General features: G+C 32.9%; 1 protein-coding gene and 1 long non-coding RNA gene across 2 annotated transcripts; both read left to right on the forward strand.

Moving 5' to 3' along the window:
• The first annotated feature begins 218 nt into the window (after positions 1 to 218).
• On the forward strand, positions 219 to 1,313 carry LOC140744656 (uncharacterized). Its single transcript, XR_012102573.1, has 4 exons — positions 219 to 380; positions 464 to 612; positions 711 to 1,010; positions 1,083 to 1,313. It is a non-coding gene; the product is annotated as an uncharacterized LOC140744656 (long non-coding RNA).
• Positions 1,314 to 1,446: 133 nt separating this feature from the next.
• LOC140744657 (uncharacterized) lies at positions 1,447 to 3,480 on the forward strand. The gene is made up of 3 exons (XM_073076270.1): positions 1,447 to 2,081; positions 2,489 to 2,818; positions 3,266 to 3,480. The coding sequence occupies exons 1-3, from the start codon at positions 1,447 to 1,449 to the stop codon at positions 3,450 to 3,452; spliced, it is 1,152 nt and encodes a 383-aa protein (XP_072932371.1). The 3' UTR covers positions 3,453 to 3,480.
• Positions 3,481 to 20,779: the final 17,299 nt, after the last annotated feature.

A 20,779-nucleotide genomic window follows, 5' to 3' on the forward strand; every position in this document is an offset into this window, starting at 1 on the left:
TAATGGTTTTTAAGATATTTTTAATTCAAGAAGATACTTAATAATACTTAAACCTTACGAATTATTTATTTACTTTCATATTATTTAGAAATTTTAAATATATAAAACAAATGGTAATATTATACATTTTTATATCTGTTATAAAACAAGAATAAATTGTCTACAATCTATCTGGTCACACAAAAAGCTACGACAGTTCAAAATGACAATGTCTTGAAACAACCTGTGAAAATATGGTAATTAATAATCTAATCCTCCTCAGTTTAGTCATACACCTGTTATTATTTAATAGTATAAGAAGCGACTCTAGAATTATTAAAGAACGGGTGAAAATTGCATCGAAACTTCAGCGCAGATATAATTTTGGGAAAACTGAGACCGTAATTATAACCGCCTTTATTGTAGTTGATGGAAATCTTTAAAATAAATGATGAAATCAGAAAAAATATTGTGCAATTTCCAGGGAAAGTTAAATAAGGAAAGTGTTAACAATAGAACGGCAAGTTACCGTGAAATAAATTTAGGAAATAACAGGACTGAGAAAATTCGTTGTTTTTCATGCTTTGGATACAGAAGTTTGAAAAATGGTGAAAATTGTTACAATGCAAAATTGTATGTTCATTATACATAGCTATATTCGTTTTTGCTGTTATATAGTTACACATTATTAATTTAATTAATAGTGTGTATTATATTTAACATTTTTACAGAATTTTATCCAAAACATGTAAGGGTGAACAAAAATGTTACACCGAAATTCATCCTCATTATATTAGACGAGGCTGTAAGCTGGAAAGAGAATCGAATAGGACACATGTGTGCAAATGCCCTCTCTGTAATAATAAACCTTTTAACGATTCAACATATTACGACTACAAAAATATTGATGATTGGAAATACGATAACAAACGCCTACAAGTGCCTTTCGGTGGCATTGATTTATTATGCAAAAAGTGTAAGACAAACGGAAAAAACGAAACCATTGATAAAACATGCAAAATTGGCGAAAAGTGAGTTGCATATTAAACTAAACGTTTTTGGCATACATTTTTTTGTTGTATAAAAATATTCGTATTTTTCAGTGCCACCAACACGGTTTGTGAACGGGACCAATTGTGCTACATGAATGTTGATGGACATAACAATTACGTGTCCAGAGGATGCATAGACAGACCATTTTATAACTCGATATATTTTCATTGTAATTCATCACTATGCAATAACAACACGTTTGACAGATCTGAACTGAGTACAAAAATGATTAAGGGTATTTTTGCAGCAAATTCTATTCATCCTAAAGTATTTAGATCTATCAAGTACTACCTGTTTCATTTATTAGCTACTTTTGCATTTATCTATGATCAAAAAATTTAATGTCAAATTCTGACGATGCAAATTTTAATGACATTTTCAATGTAAATAGAATACTAGTAATATCTGTGCAAAATGCAACGATCAAAAGTTATTGTAGTATTTATACTCATAACTTATGCAAAAAGTAAACAACAAGAAACCGATGAAAATAAAAAGCCTTTAGTATCCTTCAGATTAAAAATGGAAGAACTTCCTGAACCACATAACGTTATTAAGGATGAAACCAGTGACAAATTTGTATCGTTTCTTATGAATAACGTGAAAGAATTGTTTCTTAATACAGATAATTTGACGATAACCATGGAAATTACCGATACCACGGAATCTGATATACCAACTACTAATAATACATCCGAATCATTTCTCAATGCTGACAGAACGTCAATAGAACCTTATTCGTATAAAAAAATGCGATCCAACTTTGATCCGACTACAACGACAGAAAAAATATATTTTGAAATTTTTCGACCGTCACACCCTTATCCCAAATTAAATAGATCCAATGAGACTGATAGTGACTTAATAAACCTTAAAGAAGACATTGAAATAAAAACAAAGGATCAACTTAAAAATTATGTTCTACAATCATTAAAATTTTCTATCATCAATATATCTTCATTAGAGGAACAGTTCGAAGGCCCTGGCAGATCTTGTATAATTTGTGACAGTGTTACGAATGAAAATTGTAATGACCCTACGTTCAAATTGTACGTAAACTAGTTAACATCCATAATAACTTTAATAATTATATAATATGTTATTTAACAGTATGAATTTTCAAAAATGTTTTATATGAAAAGACATAGCAACTTTTTATCCTGGAAAATATTTAGTAAGTATATTTGATAAAAAAAATCGGTTCTCCTCTTAGAGTGAAAAATGTTTAGGCCATCATTCACCAAATTGCCAAGTGCAAATACGTAGACTTCACATGCCCAGGAGAATTTAAATTTAATTTATTTTAAATTAACATGCACTTTGAAGACTAGAGGTGCCTGAGTTTTTGGAATCTTGGTTGGCCTTGGACTTTCTGATTGAGAGGCCAAGTTACTGACCACTAGGATATCACTATTTATTACAATCGTATTACAAATCTTTTAATGTCATCCCGCAGGATGCCGTCAATACTTTGCGAACGTGAGGATGATCTATGTTACTCCCAGCACACGCCTTTCGGAATAATCGACCGTGGATGTTTCAACATAAATCACAATCTAACTCTGTTCGTATGTGCCTGCAATCTCTGCAACTACATTTCTATCTCCGAAATGCCTTACATATTTGCGAACAAAAGAGATTGGATAGAAAACGTTATTGAACTATCACGTGCAAAACGTTTTCGTGAATCCATTTTTAAAGATATGTCATGCTTGAGATGTGAAGTTAATGTTACTGCCAAAACAGGAGATGTGGTAGCTGATACGAATTGTCTGGATGGCAATATGTACGTGTTATTTCGTTGTAGCAAATCTGTATTTTATGTAACGTAAAAAGTACTCGTATCAAGCAAACGTTAGTTTTTATTGACGATAAAGTGTATACTGGATATTGTCATAGTTATTCAGTGTAGCAACTCCATTTTTTTGTAGTATAGTTCGATATTCATGATAGTATACAACGTAGTATCAATAGTAAATATTCTAATGTTTCTTTTTGGCGAACGGACATGTTATCATTTGATAAGTGTCCTTTTATAGAGCATGAATTTCTTTCATGAATGCCTCTTACGGGTTTCTGTTCCTTAAAAGTCTTACAGGTCTTAGGTTGTTCTTCAATACTGTCACATACTACTTACATCACAACAGAAGTTTGTTTTAACTGATGTTCGGAGAAATGCCAACAACATTGAATGAGGATTCCCAAATTATGAATTTATACTTATTCATTTTAGTGCTATGCTACCACACCAAGTGTGCGCATCGGATGAAATATGCGCAGTGAAAGCAGTTAGAAGTGAAGGTTACATGTGGCGTGGTTGTGTGAGCGAGCCCCTCTACAACTACTGGTGGACACTGTGTGACAGTGATTTGTGTAACTACGAGAGCATTGTTTCAGTGTATGACGGTATAAGAACCTAATATAGTAAAAATGACTGGTAACTTAAAATGTTTATTCATTTCAGTATAACTTATTTTGTCATGAGCGAATCGCGTTAGATTTTTTTCTATTTCGTGTTAGGTCATAATAGGTAATTTACATGATGCAGTGGATTAGTTGAGCATGTCTTTACAGACATGCAGACAGACAGTAGTTACCCACTAGACTATGATTTTTTATGCAATGGGGAAAACATTTAAGATGGAAAACCTCATAGGTTCTCACATATTTATTTTTCATTTATATTTCTCATCTACATTTTGCACATAAATTCTAGAACAGGTAGATATAAAAGTGAATCATCCTATAAAGTCTAATTGCATTTCACGGTGGAGAACCGTTCCTTTGAAGGATAATGCCTAGTGGAAATCCTTAATAGACGTGGTGAGGTAGATTCTGAACTACTCATCTGGAATCTCTTCAGATATCTTGCGTCTTGATGCAAGAATTAAGAACGTCTTGATATGAGTAGGTATATACTTTTTCTATTTGATTCGCTTGTTATGTTCCTGCCTTTTTTTAAATATCTAAATAATTAATTGTAATATAGGTAATGAGTGGTTTTTAATATTTATCTAAGTTTTGGATAGATTTATAAAGTCTTTCTTTTTATAAATATGTATCATGAAAGTTAAAAAAAATTACCTATCCGACTACTCTACAGCTCATAATTATTCAGTACACCCATAATTATTTGCTCCCTTGTTACATTAAACGGAAATTTGAACTTTTTATTTACGTCTTATTCAGTTAATACTCCTGTGTTTCAAATTAAAATCCAAAACAATAATGTCTAAACCAGTGCAAGCTAAACTGGCTTGTTTCCGTTTATATAACTCCTTCCCACTGGACTCGTAGCGGATATTGCAGTCCGCTCTAAAGTGTAGCTTTTTAAATATTTTATAAACAAAAAATGTGCAGCTGATCTCTTTTGTATGCAAAGTTTGCTACAAACTTTCAACTTAACTTTTCTATATGAAAAATAGCATTGGGAATTAAAATTTAAATCTAAGGCTATTTCTTAAGAAAAGCCATTTTCTTTCGCGATAGAAGTGTAACGTAAACCGCATTTTCTTCTTTAGAAAATTAGCTTTATTATGAACGTTCATGTTTCTCATACATCATTCGCAGAAGCTAAGCGAACCTCGATTAAAGTTTCGGCCTCAGGCTTAGTCTCAGTTGAACGCCTAGTAAAGCATTATTTATCTTTAAAAGCTCGTTAGAAATTGTTAAACTTGAAGGGCCATTATAAAACACGTATTTTCTTTTGATACTCAAAATTGGCTTTGTTGGTAAGGTTTTAGACATAATGTTATTTTCTTTTCTTCGATTGATTTTATGCACCAATAGAGCAGCTTTTCAATACTGAAGGATTATTAAAATGATCCTTTTTAGGATATTTTCATTGTACTGTAAAGAAATTGTCGAAGTATAAGGCAGATATTTTCCATATATTTATATGTAAGTTGATTAACAATAAAATTGAGTAGAATACAAAAAATAACAAGTATTGCAAATCCATAATACCTAATATTAAAGTCGCCAATCGCCATTGACCACGAAAATTTGATAGACCTACTAGATTAATTTTCTAATAGGTGTTATTTAAATTTTAAAGCCTTTTTAAACATTTTGATTAACAGAGAAAACTATGGACTCTCCATAGTGTCTTACAAAAAAATAATAATATAATGTTATAAACGAAATATAAGAAAGCGAATGAATCGAACTACGTATTCAGTACAGGGTTCTCATTGGCCTGTTATAGCCGGAATGCTGACATGAAATTGTCTACTTCCCTTACCTGGCTGCTTGCCCACATCGCCTGTCGTTAGAACTGGCGTCACGCCAGGCGAAATATTAGTTACCCCTACACTAGAACCTTGACCTCTGTAGTACTTAGAACTGCTTCAGGAGTTATGGTCCTTTAAATTGTTTTCCTATCTTTAAAGTGATGTGGTAACTTTGAAAGTATCATTACCTGTGATCAACTACGAGTGTATTCACTTTCAATAGGCATTTTTGTTTATAATACAGGAGTAGTAGACGAGCTTGTAGTCCACCTGATGGCAAGTGGCTACTACCGCCCATGGACATATGTAATCAACCCCAGATAGGATTAGATATTCCTACCTGAGGTCGGCCACAGACGCGCCGCTACCCCTGAGGACTAAGCTGGAACGCCTCAGAAAAGTCTGTCTCCCTTACCACACCCTTCAAAACGGAACACAGCAGCGCCTAACACTGCTGTTATTAGGTAGAAATAGGTGTGGCGGTGGTGCCGCCGGAATCGAACCACATAGGGTACTCTTAAGATAGGCTACCACATTTTTATAGAATAAGTAGTAAATAAGCATACTGTTCACCTATTGGTAAGTGGTTACTACCGCCCATTGACACTGGCAACCAAATCCACATAGAACAGGAGTTTTACCTGATCACATGAACTTTGCTGCTTCCAAGGAATAAGTTAATCGCCACAGATGTGACTTAGCCGGCATCTACAACAAACCATCGATTTTGGTACAGTAGGGTTCGAAAAAATAAGTTATTCCTATGTTTCTTAAAATTGACAAGTACTCCGTACACCTTAAGTGCAAGGAATAGCCGTAGTAGAGTTGCGACAAATTTACCCTTTGGTAGCAGAAATAAATCCGCGCGGAGTTAAAGGACCTTACTATTTTTTGTAATTTCACGTTCATAGACTAATTTGTCGTGTTATATTATTTAACAAAAAGGGTAGTTTTCAACTTTAAAACAACGCAAATTAAACCGTTTTGTAGGTAATTAACATTTGTGCTTTGTCCTAAATATTATCACAAACAAATTACTCGAATGGGCTACAAGGTTTGTATTAGCGTAATATGCTGAATGTCTCCGTAATGACCGCATATATCTTTTTAATGAACTAGTAGCCTGCGTTTGCTATGCGAAAACGGGCTTTCGTGGCAGTTTCCCAAATATATGGTTCGTCTTATAAATAGCGAGGAGTCTTTAAAATATACGCTAAGCGAATTTTGCCATTAAAATGAGCAGTTTTATGGCTCCAGACATCTCGACTGTATTTACTTCAGTCTTCTCAGTAAAAGATTTTATATATTTTTTATGTAAAACATGTAGTAAGCGCATATGTAGCTAACTTATGTTCAAAAGTCGTTGCATACATTTGAAAACATTTTTTATCTTGTAAACGTGTATGCTTAATACGTAGGATACTAAAACAGAGAACATTATTTTATAATTTAAATCGTTTTGTCTGTTTAAATAAATTATACCTTGACTTATATAGTCATCATAATATGTATCCTCTCCACAACGAAACACCTTGTGAAGTGGTGGTATTTGTATTAACATTCAAAAAGTGCTCTGTAAAGAACCTATTTTTAATAAAAAAAAATTGATTTGATTTGATTTTGATTTGTACTACACAATTGTTTGAAATGTGTTTTTTCATTTCATTCGTAGATATGACACGATTAAATAAATCGTCTAGTTATATACCGAAAATACTCGTATATACGATTCTTGCGTAAAGAATACGCAAGCGGAGACGCTGGCGGAAGCTCGTTTCAAATACATTTAAGGCAATCCAATTTTGGAGCAACAAACGAACACCAAACGAAACAAAAAACAACGTAATCACACATCGAAGTAGACGCGATCATTGCGCCCTTACTGGTTTATAATAACAGTGTTCCAGTACCGGATAAATGGTAATGAGAGGCATTCGAGACTGAGCGCAGAAGGCACGATAGTTTGAAATGCCTTCGGGCTCTCACCGTTTCTTTCAACACGTAGCAAATTGTGTGTTTAATGCGAGCTTAACGCTTCATATCAAGGTCTGAAAGGATTTCAAAATCGCAATCGTGTTGGCGTAAACGAGATACCATTTAGCCAAAGGCAAACACACGGTCGATGTTTTGTTAACGCTTTTGGAAGGAAAATTATAGGACACCGCGCCTCGTAAAGTTATCTCTCGAGTCGGGCGGTACACACGACTGAGCTTTGGATTATTCTAGCGGATTATGGGTTTCTATAAAAAATATCACACGTGTGTAATTTACGAGTTGCCATTTAACGTGACTCTTCGTTCAGACTCGATATGTTATTTAAAAGAAAATGGGAAACGTGCGTTATCGTTACATTGAAAGAGTTTAAAACGTCAACTATAAGTTGACGTTTTAAACTATTATATTTGAATATTTAAATGAATAATTCCAACAATTTATTATATCCAAAATACATTAAAATGTAATGTATAAATAACAATCAAGAAACAGTAACACACTAACCATGAAACTTCTATTGTGGAGGTCTCAGCTTTGAATTTGTAGTGATGATCAAACTTTAACTATTGAAATGAAATTCACAACGCTATTTAGCGAAGTAGATAAAAGTCCAAAAGCGAATTGATTTATGATCATGATATTACTATGTTAGTAACTGAAAACATCGAAGTTTAAAAAGCGTTTCTATTTCTTCGTTTATTCTAATCCTTTTAAAGTTATTTATGTCATGATATCATATAATAAAAAACAATGACATTTATTGTAAAATAAGAAACAAATACTTTATTATTTCTCTCTCAGAACACGTAAAATGTATGAATAACTACCATCTCATACTTATGCCTCAAATTTAAAGCACAAACGGGTAATATATTCCTTGCATCGCAATATCGTCTAGGCTGGTATGAAATATAGGACACGATAATGTTAGTTTCATACGAAGTATTTATTTACGATAGTACATAATTCATTGTATCGAACATATTCATACTATTCGTAGAAGCAAAGGCACGTGCGTTCAAACTGGGACGCTCACGCATAAAAACTATCCCACTAACGACCCCCGTGCACTAGGGTTGCCAAAAATGTGGAATACTAAAAAATAGGCGAATAGGGTATCGGAATATTTTTATTTCTTTTTACGTATACACCAATGGATGCAAGAATATGTTTGTGATATTATTTCTTCTTTACACAGACACAATGGATAAAAGAATGTACAAAAATATTTGTGCTATTAAGTTATAAGTGAACTATGTTATGTTTCAATATTATTGTGTTAAATTCATTTATCTTTTTTTATTGAATTTAATCTTAACTTATGGTCCAGGTTAATTAATTTCAAATATGCTATTATTGACAAATACAAATCACCACAAAAATATTTCACCACTAATATTGCTTTAGTCAGAAGTCAATTTGAAAGATATAAATATATGTACATATATATAAATATGATAAATACCTATGTAGCTTATGGATTGCCAATTAAACTTAAGCGCTGAAATATTTAAAATAAATATTTATTTTGTTGCATAGCTTTAGTTAAACCCGACTGGTAGTAATAAAATTGTAGTTTTGTATAGCTACTGCTACTAGTCACAAAGCAAGCAACATAAAAGTTAAAGAATATGATTTTCCATGTTAATATTGGGTAATGACTGACATTTTTACTATTTACTTTTATATATAGTACTTTATAAATGATATTTAACCTATGACATAAAATCTACGAATTACCAGTAGACGTAGATTAATCTAATGACCGCAGGTATGTAATTAACGATTGTAGTAATCTGCAGATAAGCTTCTGCAAGTGACCTGCATACCTGAGAGATTAATAAAAAATAAAGATTTATAAATCTCAAAGGTATGTGAAGTCTACCAATAAGGACTTGGCCAGCGCGGTAGACTATTGCCTAATCCTTCTTATTATGAGAGGAAACCTGTGCCCAGCAGTAGGACAGTAATGGGTTGATGATGAAGTGTACTTGTTAAATGTTGATCGATGAACTTTGCTAGGATGTGGGATACACGGTTAAAGATCTTATCAGATACATAGACGATGCCACTACTCGTGTTATTAAATAACAATTATTTATAAATATAATTATAATATAAAATCCCGGCTGGTTAAAAATAAACATGACTCTCACAATTTTGATGATATTATGATACACCCCATATGATAAAACACATCGAACTGTATTAACTGTACATGCAAAAAAAAACACCCACTCAAAAACATTACCCTATTATAAATGAAAAAAATATCTTAAGGACAATCTTTACGTTACTTTTCTTTTTGTACCGAAAATATAAATCGACAATCGTATCGATGCTTGCAATTATCCTTATCAAAGTATAGTAATTAATGACTATCTGCGGTGATAACTAAGATTCGACGTGTTTTTACAGCAGCGATTTATGAGCCCCAAGTTGCCAATTTGCAAATGTTTGTGCTCCAATTAACTGGAGTTATGAAGTCTTGAAAGGTACCCTTAATTTGTTAAAGCTCCTTTGCTTCGGAGATCCGGCTATACATTTTGATAAATGACTGGTCTTGGATACAAGTAATGAATCTTGTGACAAGTTGTATTATTTTTGTCAAATGTATCTATTTATGAACTGGTGGACTTATCAATATCCATATTTCTTCTGGTTATCTATCTCTAATTTATTCTCATACTTACACAAAAAGAACAGATTAAGAGACACCGCAAAGTATTTGTAAGTAAGTTAAAGTATTTTAATTGGTTTTTAAGTTTTTTTATGTTATTTGATTTTTGGTGATAAATGATCATGCAGTTTACCTTATGGTATATGGTCACTGCCGCCCATGGATATGTGCTACATACAATAACTATATACAGCAACGTACATACGTACTGTAGAACAACGTGCAATGTAGAGCATTACAATTTTGTATCGTGGAATAAGACAATTACGGTGCAAAGCTTAAATCAGAATTTTAATAAGACGAAACTACATATCAGTAACTATGACAGATCGGTACTCATAAAACAGTAAAATTCCTTTCTACCGCTACTGCGGAATAATTTGAAAACCTCCAACTATTTCAACGGTCCCCAGCTTGTATTTTTTATCATAAAAAATAATAATACAAATACCGATCGATATCAGGTATAATTAAAGCAATGTATTTGGAATCTCCCATATTATTACCATCAGATGTGTTAGCGCCGACAGTAATGTATAGCTGACATAAACTTGAGATTTGAATAGATACCATTTCTCGAATAGTTTCCGCTCAAGAGGTCCTCATTCTGACCTGGGCCTATAAAATGTGGAAGAATCACCGAGATAACGCCGGGTTTGATCGATCAGTGCCAACTGCGATCTCTCGATTTAAGTGTATAAATTTGAATATGTTTCATCTGATTTGTCAAGGAATGTTAGTTCGGCCTATCACGAATCTAAAGGTGCAGGGTGATTTCCTTTATGAATGTTAATTAGTAAAATATTTTATAGGTTTTCAATGTTGTAATAGTAGGTAATTATAAGATTCTTAACTCAAAGATTTTGAACAACAACAACAAATAACAAAAACAAATATATAAAAAAAGATGTAAAACAGTTGTACTCGAACTGCATATGGCTACTGTCTTTAAAATATACCGACAGATATTTATTATTATTTATTTCCACACGTAAAAGTAAAGTATTATTATGACCCGTAAGGTGTAAAATTGAGACGCCTCCAGTAATCCGGTTTCGTATAATGCCTTAAGTTTTCATGATTGCTCGTCATTATATAGAATTATTCCCACTTATTTTTATTGCAAATTACACATTTGTACATGCTTGTACTGGGCCTTGTGAAGGTCCTTAGATAATTTTCCGATCGTGACCACGAGGTACGTAAAGTGTTAAGCCGAAAGTAGACGTTTATAGGAATATTTATTGCGTAGTCTAAGGATACGTACGTCAGTTGTGGGTATACTTTGTATAGTTTCTTAATCTCTCTATGTATATATGTCGTACGCTTCAGGCGACCCCCGTGGCGCAGCGGTACCCATATAGGTCTAACAAGTAGACTTGGATTTGGTCTCCAGCAAAATAAAGAGTTGAAAATTTTTAGTAACACATAAATCGACATCTGATACGAAATCTTTATTTTTACGTACATAAACAAAACTAAACCAATATTTCATTGTATTATGTGTTAATAGAAAGAAGTACAGTTACATCGAACATGCATATTTATTACTTATCACCGATGACTCCATACTACTCGTATGAGAGTCGGATAACATCTTACAACAGGTAGCCAGGAACAATAGATCATATTAATCAAATTATTATAGACCGACATTACCGAAGCATTCGTAACGCACAACCTAAATATCCCATTCTCAGTAACGCCCATTCACTCGCTAACTGTAAACTCTGATTGATGAATATCTTGACACCCGAAACAATGAACCACATCAATATAAATGGCCTCGAACGAAGCTGGGTAAATCACGATATCGGTGATGGCTTATTGATAATTTGACAAATTACCCTATTCTGACGTGGTGTTGATCAATTAACGTGTATGGTAACACTATAGTAACTAATAAGTTGTTTTGAACACTAAAATGTTACTTTGAATTTTGTTACTCTAACTAGAAAAAGAAATTAGACATCTTACACTGAAACTAATTTTTGTGCTATTTTGAACAAATTAAATTGAAATAAAAATTAAACATTCCATCATTCTACTTAGACCTAATATGCTGCTGCTGCTGCCTAATAACTGCTCAATAAATTATAGTGAGTAGGTGGTAGAACCCTTTGTGGTTCGACTCTGGCGGCACCACCGCCACATCTATTTCTACCTAATAACAGGAGTGTTAGGCGCTGCTGTGTTTCGTTTTGAAGGGTGTGGTAAAGGAGACAGACTTTTCCGAGGCGTTCCAGCTAAGTCCTCAGTGGTAGCGGCGCATCTGTGGCCGACCTCAGGTAGGAATGTCTAATCCTATCTGAGGCAGATTACAGGTGTACAATGTACATGGGCGGCAGTAGCCACTTACCATCAGGTGGACTGCATGCTGCAACAGTACAGTACAGAATGTACAACAATCTTATATATAAAATGTTCGTGTCACAATGTTAGTTACCGTACTCCTCCGAAACGGTTTTACCGATTTTTACCAAATTTTATATGCATAATCAGTAAATCTGAGAATCGGCTACTATATATTTTTCATACCCCTAAGTGATAAGGGTTGTTCAACCTTAATTTTTTTTTATTTATATGGCAACACAACGTTTGCTAGGTCAGCTAGTTTCTTTATATAAATCAATCCCAGATACACGAAAACTATGATAAAAGCCTTTTGATTTTTGAAATCAAACAGTGTTTTGATATCTAAATTTTCGACGTAGAACTTGTTACGATCTCATAAATATGAAAATAGTTGGCTCCGTTTTATACACCCGATCTCAGTATCAGTTTTTCTTAATTTTGCACATGAATAATGGAATTCAAACTAGTCGGTTGTTCTACTACAGTATTCAATTAAAGATAACATTTTGATGGAACTACTGATGAACATGTTTCTGAGTATGGAAAGTTGACGGGACCACAAAATTCCATCGTGTAAGGCATATTGACAAATGTTATTTTCTTTGATTCTGTCATAAAAACCTCGCAATCTTATCTTTTTCTGTGAAGTTTAGATAAAACACGCTTTGAACAGAGTTTTGAAACCATGATGTGTTTACTTATTTATGTTTACCGTTGACTGTCATACATAATACGGCCAAAATTGTTAGTAGGAGACAAGAATAGCGTCTTATGCTTATGTAGTCTTCGAATATTGGATACAATGTTTATTGAAATGCAGCATTCCTTGAGTTACATTTAATCGGCTTCCATTTTAAACTTATAAATCAATATGCCAATAACTTTTTTATTTGCCATTGCAACAATCCATTCGATTTCTTTGTTCGTCAGTTTAACCGATGGACATAACATAATACAGTATAGCTATTGTTCGGATGTTTGTCGCTCTGTCCGCTTACAATGAAACGAAGTGTGATTGTTTCGATTCGCATCGGCAGGTTTTATTAAAATTCTCCTTATTTGTTGAGTGATTTTTTGCGGAACGCTAACGACACGATACGCGCTCCAGGCGCGAAATTTAAAGAAATTCTTTGAGAAGTTTTTACTGAAGCCTTAAGAACTACAGTTGCCGGCTTGTTAGCCTGAGGGCTTGTACAGCACGACGGAAAGTGACGACTGAATGTAACGACATTTTTAAATTTTGTGCATTTCATGTTAAACTTCTGTATGTATGATTTTTTGAATAAAATAACATTTTAATGGTTTACGCTGAGTGCTGGTGTTGTTACTCAGTAATTTTAATTGGTAGGCATCTTTGGCGGGCATCAATGGGCGGCTTCACATCCACTTTTGTTCAACTATACAATCATTGTATACTATATACTACAACAAAACGAAATTAACTAAGCTTCAATGTTTCCTCCTGGCTATAAAACTGTATCATATCTTACACCAGAGAGAAATATAATTTAAGAATGCCTCAAATTGGTTCAGTAAAATCACTACATAACATAATCTTACCAACTAATAGAATTTCGTAATAAGCAGTCGTTGTCGCATCGTTTTGAAAATCTCTCACACGTCGCCACATATAAAACGTTCAAACTAAGCAAGCTAAGCGGCGTTCGCAAGCAAACACCAACGAAATCACAGACATTTGAACAACCACTAGAATGCTGTTAGACAGTTTTTGTTATACACGAGCCGATGGCGTGTTAACAAATGCTTTTAGCGAATAGTTTCGGCACATTCCCCGTTAAGTTGGTAACTTTTTGTATGGAATCAAATACAAAGGAATATTTATTTGTAGGTGGTAAGCCTTCTGTATTTGTTTGTATGTTTTTTTTAATAATGCTAAAAGCTTTTGGATGTATAGGAAAATCGATATAGATAAGTAATTAATAGTACTATTTCCTCATCAGTAATAATACGCGTAGCGATATCAACAAACATACATAACGTCATTTATGATAGTTACATATATCGTACTTAAAGTACAATAATCAATTTATAAATAAAGACAATTGTACCTTAATAAAATATTGAAATAAAAAATAATTTATAGCTCGTATGCACAGATATTATATGCATTATGCGCACTAGTCACTATTGCTAAAAGTGGTCATATTCCACAACAGACGAAATTATGTTGCAAGTATCTGGACTCACGCTACCGGAGTCTTGGTAACTTAATAAAATAATACAAAATATGACATAGTGTTTACAGCTGTCCCTTCAACATGATCATTTGCCTGTGAGATCTCCTTTGTGAGCGCCGCCGTAAAGAGATCCGGACGTGCTTTTATTAAGATTTAAATTAAACAGCGCATAACATCAGTCCCCCTTAGTTTAACATCGAGACTGCTCATTTGCCACTTTATCTGTAACAAGAAAAATCGTCAGTCTCACAAGTTTGCCGATTTCGGAAATTCAATTACGAAGAAACTTGTTCCCCCCGAGCTTGGTTTTGATGTGCTGATTCCATAATGCCAGTCATACATCGCAAGTCAGTTAAACGTGTTACGGCAGAAATAATTCAACCGCCGTCGGGTGAAAAAGGAGGATCACAGTGTGGGTTCCAGCTCGTCACGATCAAAAAACATTGACGAGGTGTTAAGTCAATACAAAAAGTAACTAAAGGCACATACGTAGGACGGAATAATTGAAGGGAACAAGAAAGCCGCGTTGAAACAATAGTTTTTATTTTAAGACAGTTTTAATGAATACTGATTTCGAGTGTAACTAATTTGACAGAAATAAATACAAGGCTGTACGACGAAATAAATTACAGTGAATGTATTAATATATAATTTTAAGACTGTCATTCTAAAGTTTTACATATTGTGTTAAGTGACAACCAATAGCAGAAGCACTGTTAAACTAGTGATTTGAATTTCAGCCTCTCACATTGTTGATTTGGAGTTCAAATCTTAGACAAGAACTTATGATATTAAGTACATATTATGTATGGAATTTATTATTACCAACATATACATGTAAACAACCTAACGTGACGGAGAGTTCTTCAAAAAGGTTTCATAACGTGTGAAGTCTACCGCACTTAGCAAGCGTAATGACCTATGACCTAGACCTTTAGTGACAACAATATAAAACATAATTAGCATAATATAAATATTGGATAAGCAAAAACAAAAAAAAAAACAGAAATTCAAATATCATTAGTTTCTTTTTTATTTTATTTGGGCAAAATTTTAAAGTTCTTATTATAGGTCCTCATAAATACTGTTACTGTCTATTATTTAACATTGTCTGCTACTGTTAATTCCACTATTTTACTTCCCAAGGCAACTATACTAATCTGTCAGCCTGAGCACACCCGTGATTTAAGAACAGAAGCAATAAAAAGGTTTTGTAATACTATGTTTGCTTTGCCACTTCTATTCGCGTCCGAACGAGATTAATGGCGAATCTTCCGACGCTAAAATCTCGGAATGGCCGTTAAAAACACCTGTCGCCATCGCATTCGGAGTATCAAACTTTTATGCGGAATAGTAACTGTTTCTCGTGTTGATTTAGTCTAATCACGTCTAAATAGGTTTTTGGTTCGCTTTGTGCGAATTTTAGACGGATAGAAATGACGAATTGTTCGGGATTTATTATGATATTTAAGTAGCGAATTGTTCGTGCAATCCAATTTATGGTAAGTAGACAATGTCACCGCCAAAAAATATGTGTAATCAACCATTAATATAATTTATCTCCTTGAAGTGGAAAATAGATGGCTATCCCTGAGAATGTAGTTTGAATGTGTCAAATGTCAATTTTGTTCTGACGTACTTTAAAGTACAATACAGTAGTATTTGACTACGTTTATACGCAACCCCTTTCACAATCGCACTAATTAAAATATTGTCCTGACATCACTGTGCAAAATATCTCTGTAGAAGTAGTTGGAGAGTAATAACTGAAATCCATTATTATATTAATAGGCCATTGCGAAATTTAATGCGCTTGAGGTCAGATGTTCTAGCGAACCCGAGTTTCATTGCTGTAGGAAACAGTTTGTTTATTGTTTAGATCTCGCCGAACATATGAAGGTTTAGGTTCGATACGTTAGACTTATGTTTATCGCAATATTTTAAAATGTTTGGTATAAATCACTTTTAAATTTTGAGGAAAATTTAATCATTTTTGTAATATTTTGTCTTTTGTTTGAGTGTACTATACTTCTTTAGTATAGCCATTTCATTTCTTTCTTAGTCAAAGGTTACCTAAAATCAGAAGAAAATGAATAATACTCAAGTGTACTTATATCGAAATCGATTGACAAAGCTTAGAAGAGGGGTAAAGTATTAACGAAAGTAAATTAGACTTAACGGTTCGAAACTCGGACAGTGAACCATTGCCAAAAGTCGTTAACACTATACAGGCGCACTTCGTAAATACCGAAGCTGAGTTCTGTTTGTGATATAATTGTTATTGCTTCGAAATGCGCGTATGGAAAATATAAAAATGAATTATATCGGTGCATACCATGACTTAAAATACAATTGCTTTGTGAAAAATCTTTATTTTTATGATGCATGCAATTACTTCTTGTCATTATGTAGCGACGGAAACTAAAAAACATGTCGCGTGTTTTATACCTACTCAGTTAAAAAAGTTATTGATAAAATAAAATAATAAATTACTCGAAACCTTAAAACTTTTGACTTTAATACTTTTAAGACAAAATTGATAAAATGGCTAGTAAATAAATGTTTTTATACCACGAATGAATATTTAGAAATAAGCAAAATTGACATACGAAATTAAAAAAATATATTTTTAGCTACTTGAACAATAATATATTTTAATAAAATAATTGTAATAATGATATTATTTAATTTTGTAAGAATATAATGTTAATTTGCACACCTTACAAAAGTAGATTAAGAGACGATGTAATTTATAAATTAAGATCATTTTATGTACCTTATCCTTATGCAAATAAAGAAATTGAATTGAATTGAAAAAACTATACCTAATAATTATTTTGATATTCAATGCTAGAATCTGAAAGTTAACAAACAGGATTCGTATAAATCTTCTGTTTTGACTACTTTCAGTAGAATAACGCTCGATTTATTTTAAACCAAGTTTTAGTCATTGAGAGTTATATATTTTATCGTCTTGTCACAATTGTTTTGTACTATATAAAATATAACAATTGTGAAGTTTATACATTCGAGCCCACACGGTAGCATTATTAAAAGTATTTTTTTCAATGATTAGATAATGGAGACTCATGGACAAAAGCATTGCTATCTTGCCAATATCCCAAATAAAACTATAACTGGCTACTATTAATGTATTTTCTAATATAAATCAATTCATATTATTATGGTCAATTGTTAATTAACGTAAAGCTTCTTCGTATTGACTGTGTCATCGACACATTTCGCTTAACTAAGCCAAATTGTTAATAACTCAATTTGCCTATATAATTAACTTGGTAGCAATCCAGAGCACTTGCGATGCAACTTAGCCCTCGTTATGATCGTCCCATGAACACAATGCCTACAATACAAGATGTTGGCCAGCGGCCCGGAGCTAATATGGGCTCTAAGCCAACCGACTCCGATACTGCGAGCAAGTAGATAATGAAAACAGAAATTAAAGATAAAATGTTTATTAGTATGTATTAGTCACATTACATCTATACATATAAATAAAATTGGAGTGTCTATTTTATATATTGGAATAACCGCTTTTTACTACATGCATATGAATATACACACGGCACATACACCAAAATAACATTTTTTACAATTTTACAATTTTTGTCTGTTTGTTTGTTTGTTCTGGCTAATCTCTGAAATGGCTGGGCGGATTAGGACGGGACTTTTATTGACAGGTAGCTGATGTAATAAGGAATAACTTAGGCTACTTATATTTTAGAACTAGCTGTGCCCCGCGGTTTTCTTTTTAACGCGGGTAAAACCGCGGGGCACAGCTAGTATATAATATCACTTCATTTAATAAAGATTGTAAACCAAAATAATTAAATTTATTTTACATTTACATTTAGGATTACAATTTATTAATTCAATGAACATGTTACTTTTACATTTCCAATACAAAGTTTCTTGTAATCGACATACTTTTCATGTTATTTGTCATTAATTAATGTAAAGATTTCATTCCCCGAAACCATTCCCTAATAAGAGAAAGTATAATTTGTACGCGTATATATTTTCCGATAATATTACTGTCCTCAATATCTTCAAGGCTTATGATACAAAATTCTGTCGGGCGCCCCCGGCTTACGAGTATATGGGCCTTAAGCCAGCCGATACTGAACATCCAACGAGATAATGTAAGGGGAAATAGAAGAAAATATAATTTTGTATAATACACCAGTAATATAATATATTATTTGGTTAAGAGTCCTCTTTATTAATCTACCCAATTAAATGGCTACAGGCTCAAAGATAATCTTTTTCGAACACTAGATACTTGAACCGATAAAAGACGAATACAAAGGTAAAAATATAATGGAATCTCAGATAAGTATTAAAAACATTGCTCAAAATCTAAATATATATAACTCAAAGGTGACTGAGTGACATAGTGATCTATTAACGCACAGCCCAAACCACTGGACGGATCGGGCTGAAATTTGGCATGCAGGTAGATGTTATGACGTAGGCATCCGGTAAGAAAGGATTTTGATCAATTCTACCCCTAAGGGGATAAAATATGGGATGAAAATATTACTTCTTAACGCGAGCGAAGCCGCGGGAAAAAGCTCGTTGAGTCTATAAAACAAGAATAGATTTCAAATCAAAATAATATGTAATTTCTCACCAAAGTCCTTATTAACGCTTGCGTTGCTAATCAAAAAAATTGTTCTCATGTTCTTTATAATAGAACAATTACAGCTATTATTCAACTTTAAAGAGCACGGAGCGAAATGGTGTTGTTGAAAATAAAGATTAAAGTGTGATTCAGCGACAAAACTTTGAACGCAAAGGAAATGCGTTTTACCTTACGCTTTTACAGTGATGGCTGTAGTTTATAGAATGTACGAGTAACTTCTTAGGCCATTTTCAGAGTAACTACCAAAAGTATTGAATATTTTTGATCGGCATTTAACAGTTCATTAAACAGATTTGCTACTACAGTATGTATATTTCTTCAGAACAGTGTGTAGTAAACAAATGAAAACAAATTTTGAACAAAATTACAACTTTTAAAAACTTAATACTGTCAAACTAAGTTTAATAAATTTAGAACCTATTAATAATTAAGAACCTAATAATATAATAAGGCATAGACGTAATTATTACTTAAATTAGCACTGCTTATTTCTATAAATTTAAATAAAATATCCTGAATCTGGTATTGAAATCCATAATCATCTGTAATCAATTACAAATTGATAATAAAATCATGCTTTTGATTATCGTTATATTTGTAATTAGAAATAAAAATTACATACATAATATTGATCCAATTCTAACATATTTTCTACTGTTTAGTTAAATATATTCGTGAGAAGAATAACATGACAAATTAAAAAAAAATATCAGCATGTGTGAAATCGGCTTAAGTCTCTCCAACCAGCCATGCACGGGTCGTTTAAGAGAATTTTTCAGGTGAGCTCAGGATAATGACAGCTGAGAGGTTGTGGGTGCTTAACATCTATAAAAGCACTCCGACTAAATGAGTTGTAATGACAGCGGAAACCACTATATAGTCCAATCTCTTTGTTTGTACTAAGAGTTAACCTTACAAGTTATGGGTACTTAAGATATATCTTAGAGGCAAAGTTTTGACTACAGGAATAGACAATGAATATACATTTTCACTATCCGTGTGAAATGAATTTTGGAAAGACCAGCAAAGTGCAAATTGCACTGATTTAGCGAGGGTCCGTATTAACACGATATTTTTAATATTTAACGAAAAAGAGTTCAATTCCGAAACTTTATCGAGATTGAAGCTTAGTAGCTTATTGTTCCACTTTCAGAAAATAACAGCACCTTAGAGAGGGGATTAAGCATTATTTTTTAATTATATATCATTAAAAATTAATAAAAATGTGAAAAAAAAAACAAATTAATGTACGCTGTGTCATCGATAATTTCTTCCTGCTCTATATTTTCGTGTGACGATGAGGAACCGCATTTTAAAATTGTATCCTCATACTTAGTAGTGTAGCTTTGAAAAACTTTTTAACTTCCAAAGCATAAAAGTAAGTACTTTTAAAAGGTTTTAAAATTACATACGAGGTTAATGTATTGTAAAATGTTATGTTTAGGTTATTAACGGCATGCTACATGTATCTAGGGCAGGTTTGATGACAGCTAGTTAGCTTGTATTAGATTATGCGACAAGTGCTTTGGAGCGGCAGACTTAATATTTGTATCTTGTAAGTGACAGGGGCTAAGTCTGTTATGCTGTGTCCTAGGTTTGATTCCAGGTTAGGATTTAAATAATT

The sequence above is a fragment of the Epargyreus clarus genome, unplaced genomic scaffold (genome assembly GCF_041222505.1).
Source record: "Epargyreus clarus isolate Ecla_fem2 unplaced genomic scaffold, WU_Ecla_fem_2.2 ptg000009l, whole genome shotgun sequence".
Lineage (NCBI taxonomy): Eukaryota > Metazoa > Arthropoda > Insecta > Lepidoptera > Hesperiidae > Epargyreus > Epargyreus clarus.

Coding starts and splice junctions, on each gene's coding strand:
- LOC140744657 (XM_073076270.1), top strand. CDS start 1,447: ATGCAACGATCAAAAGTTATTGTAGTATTTATACTCATAACTTATGCA. Junction 2,082..2,488: donor AATGACCCTACGTTCAAATT/GTACGTAAACTA, acceptor GTCATCCCGCAG/GATGCCGTCAATACTTTGCG. Junction 2,819..3,265: donor AATTGTCTGGATGGCAATAT/GTACGTGTTATT, acceptor TATTCATTTTAG/TGCTATGCTACCACACCAAG.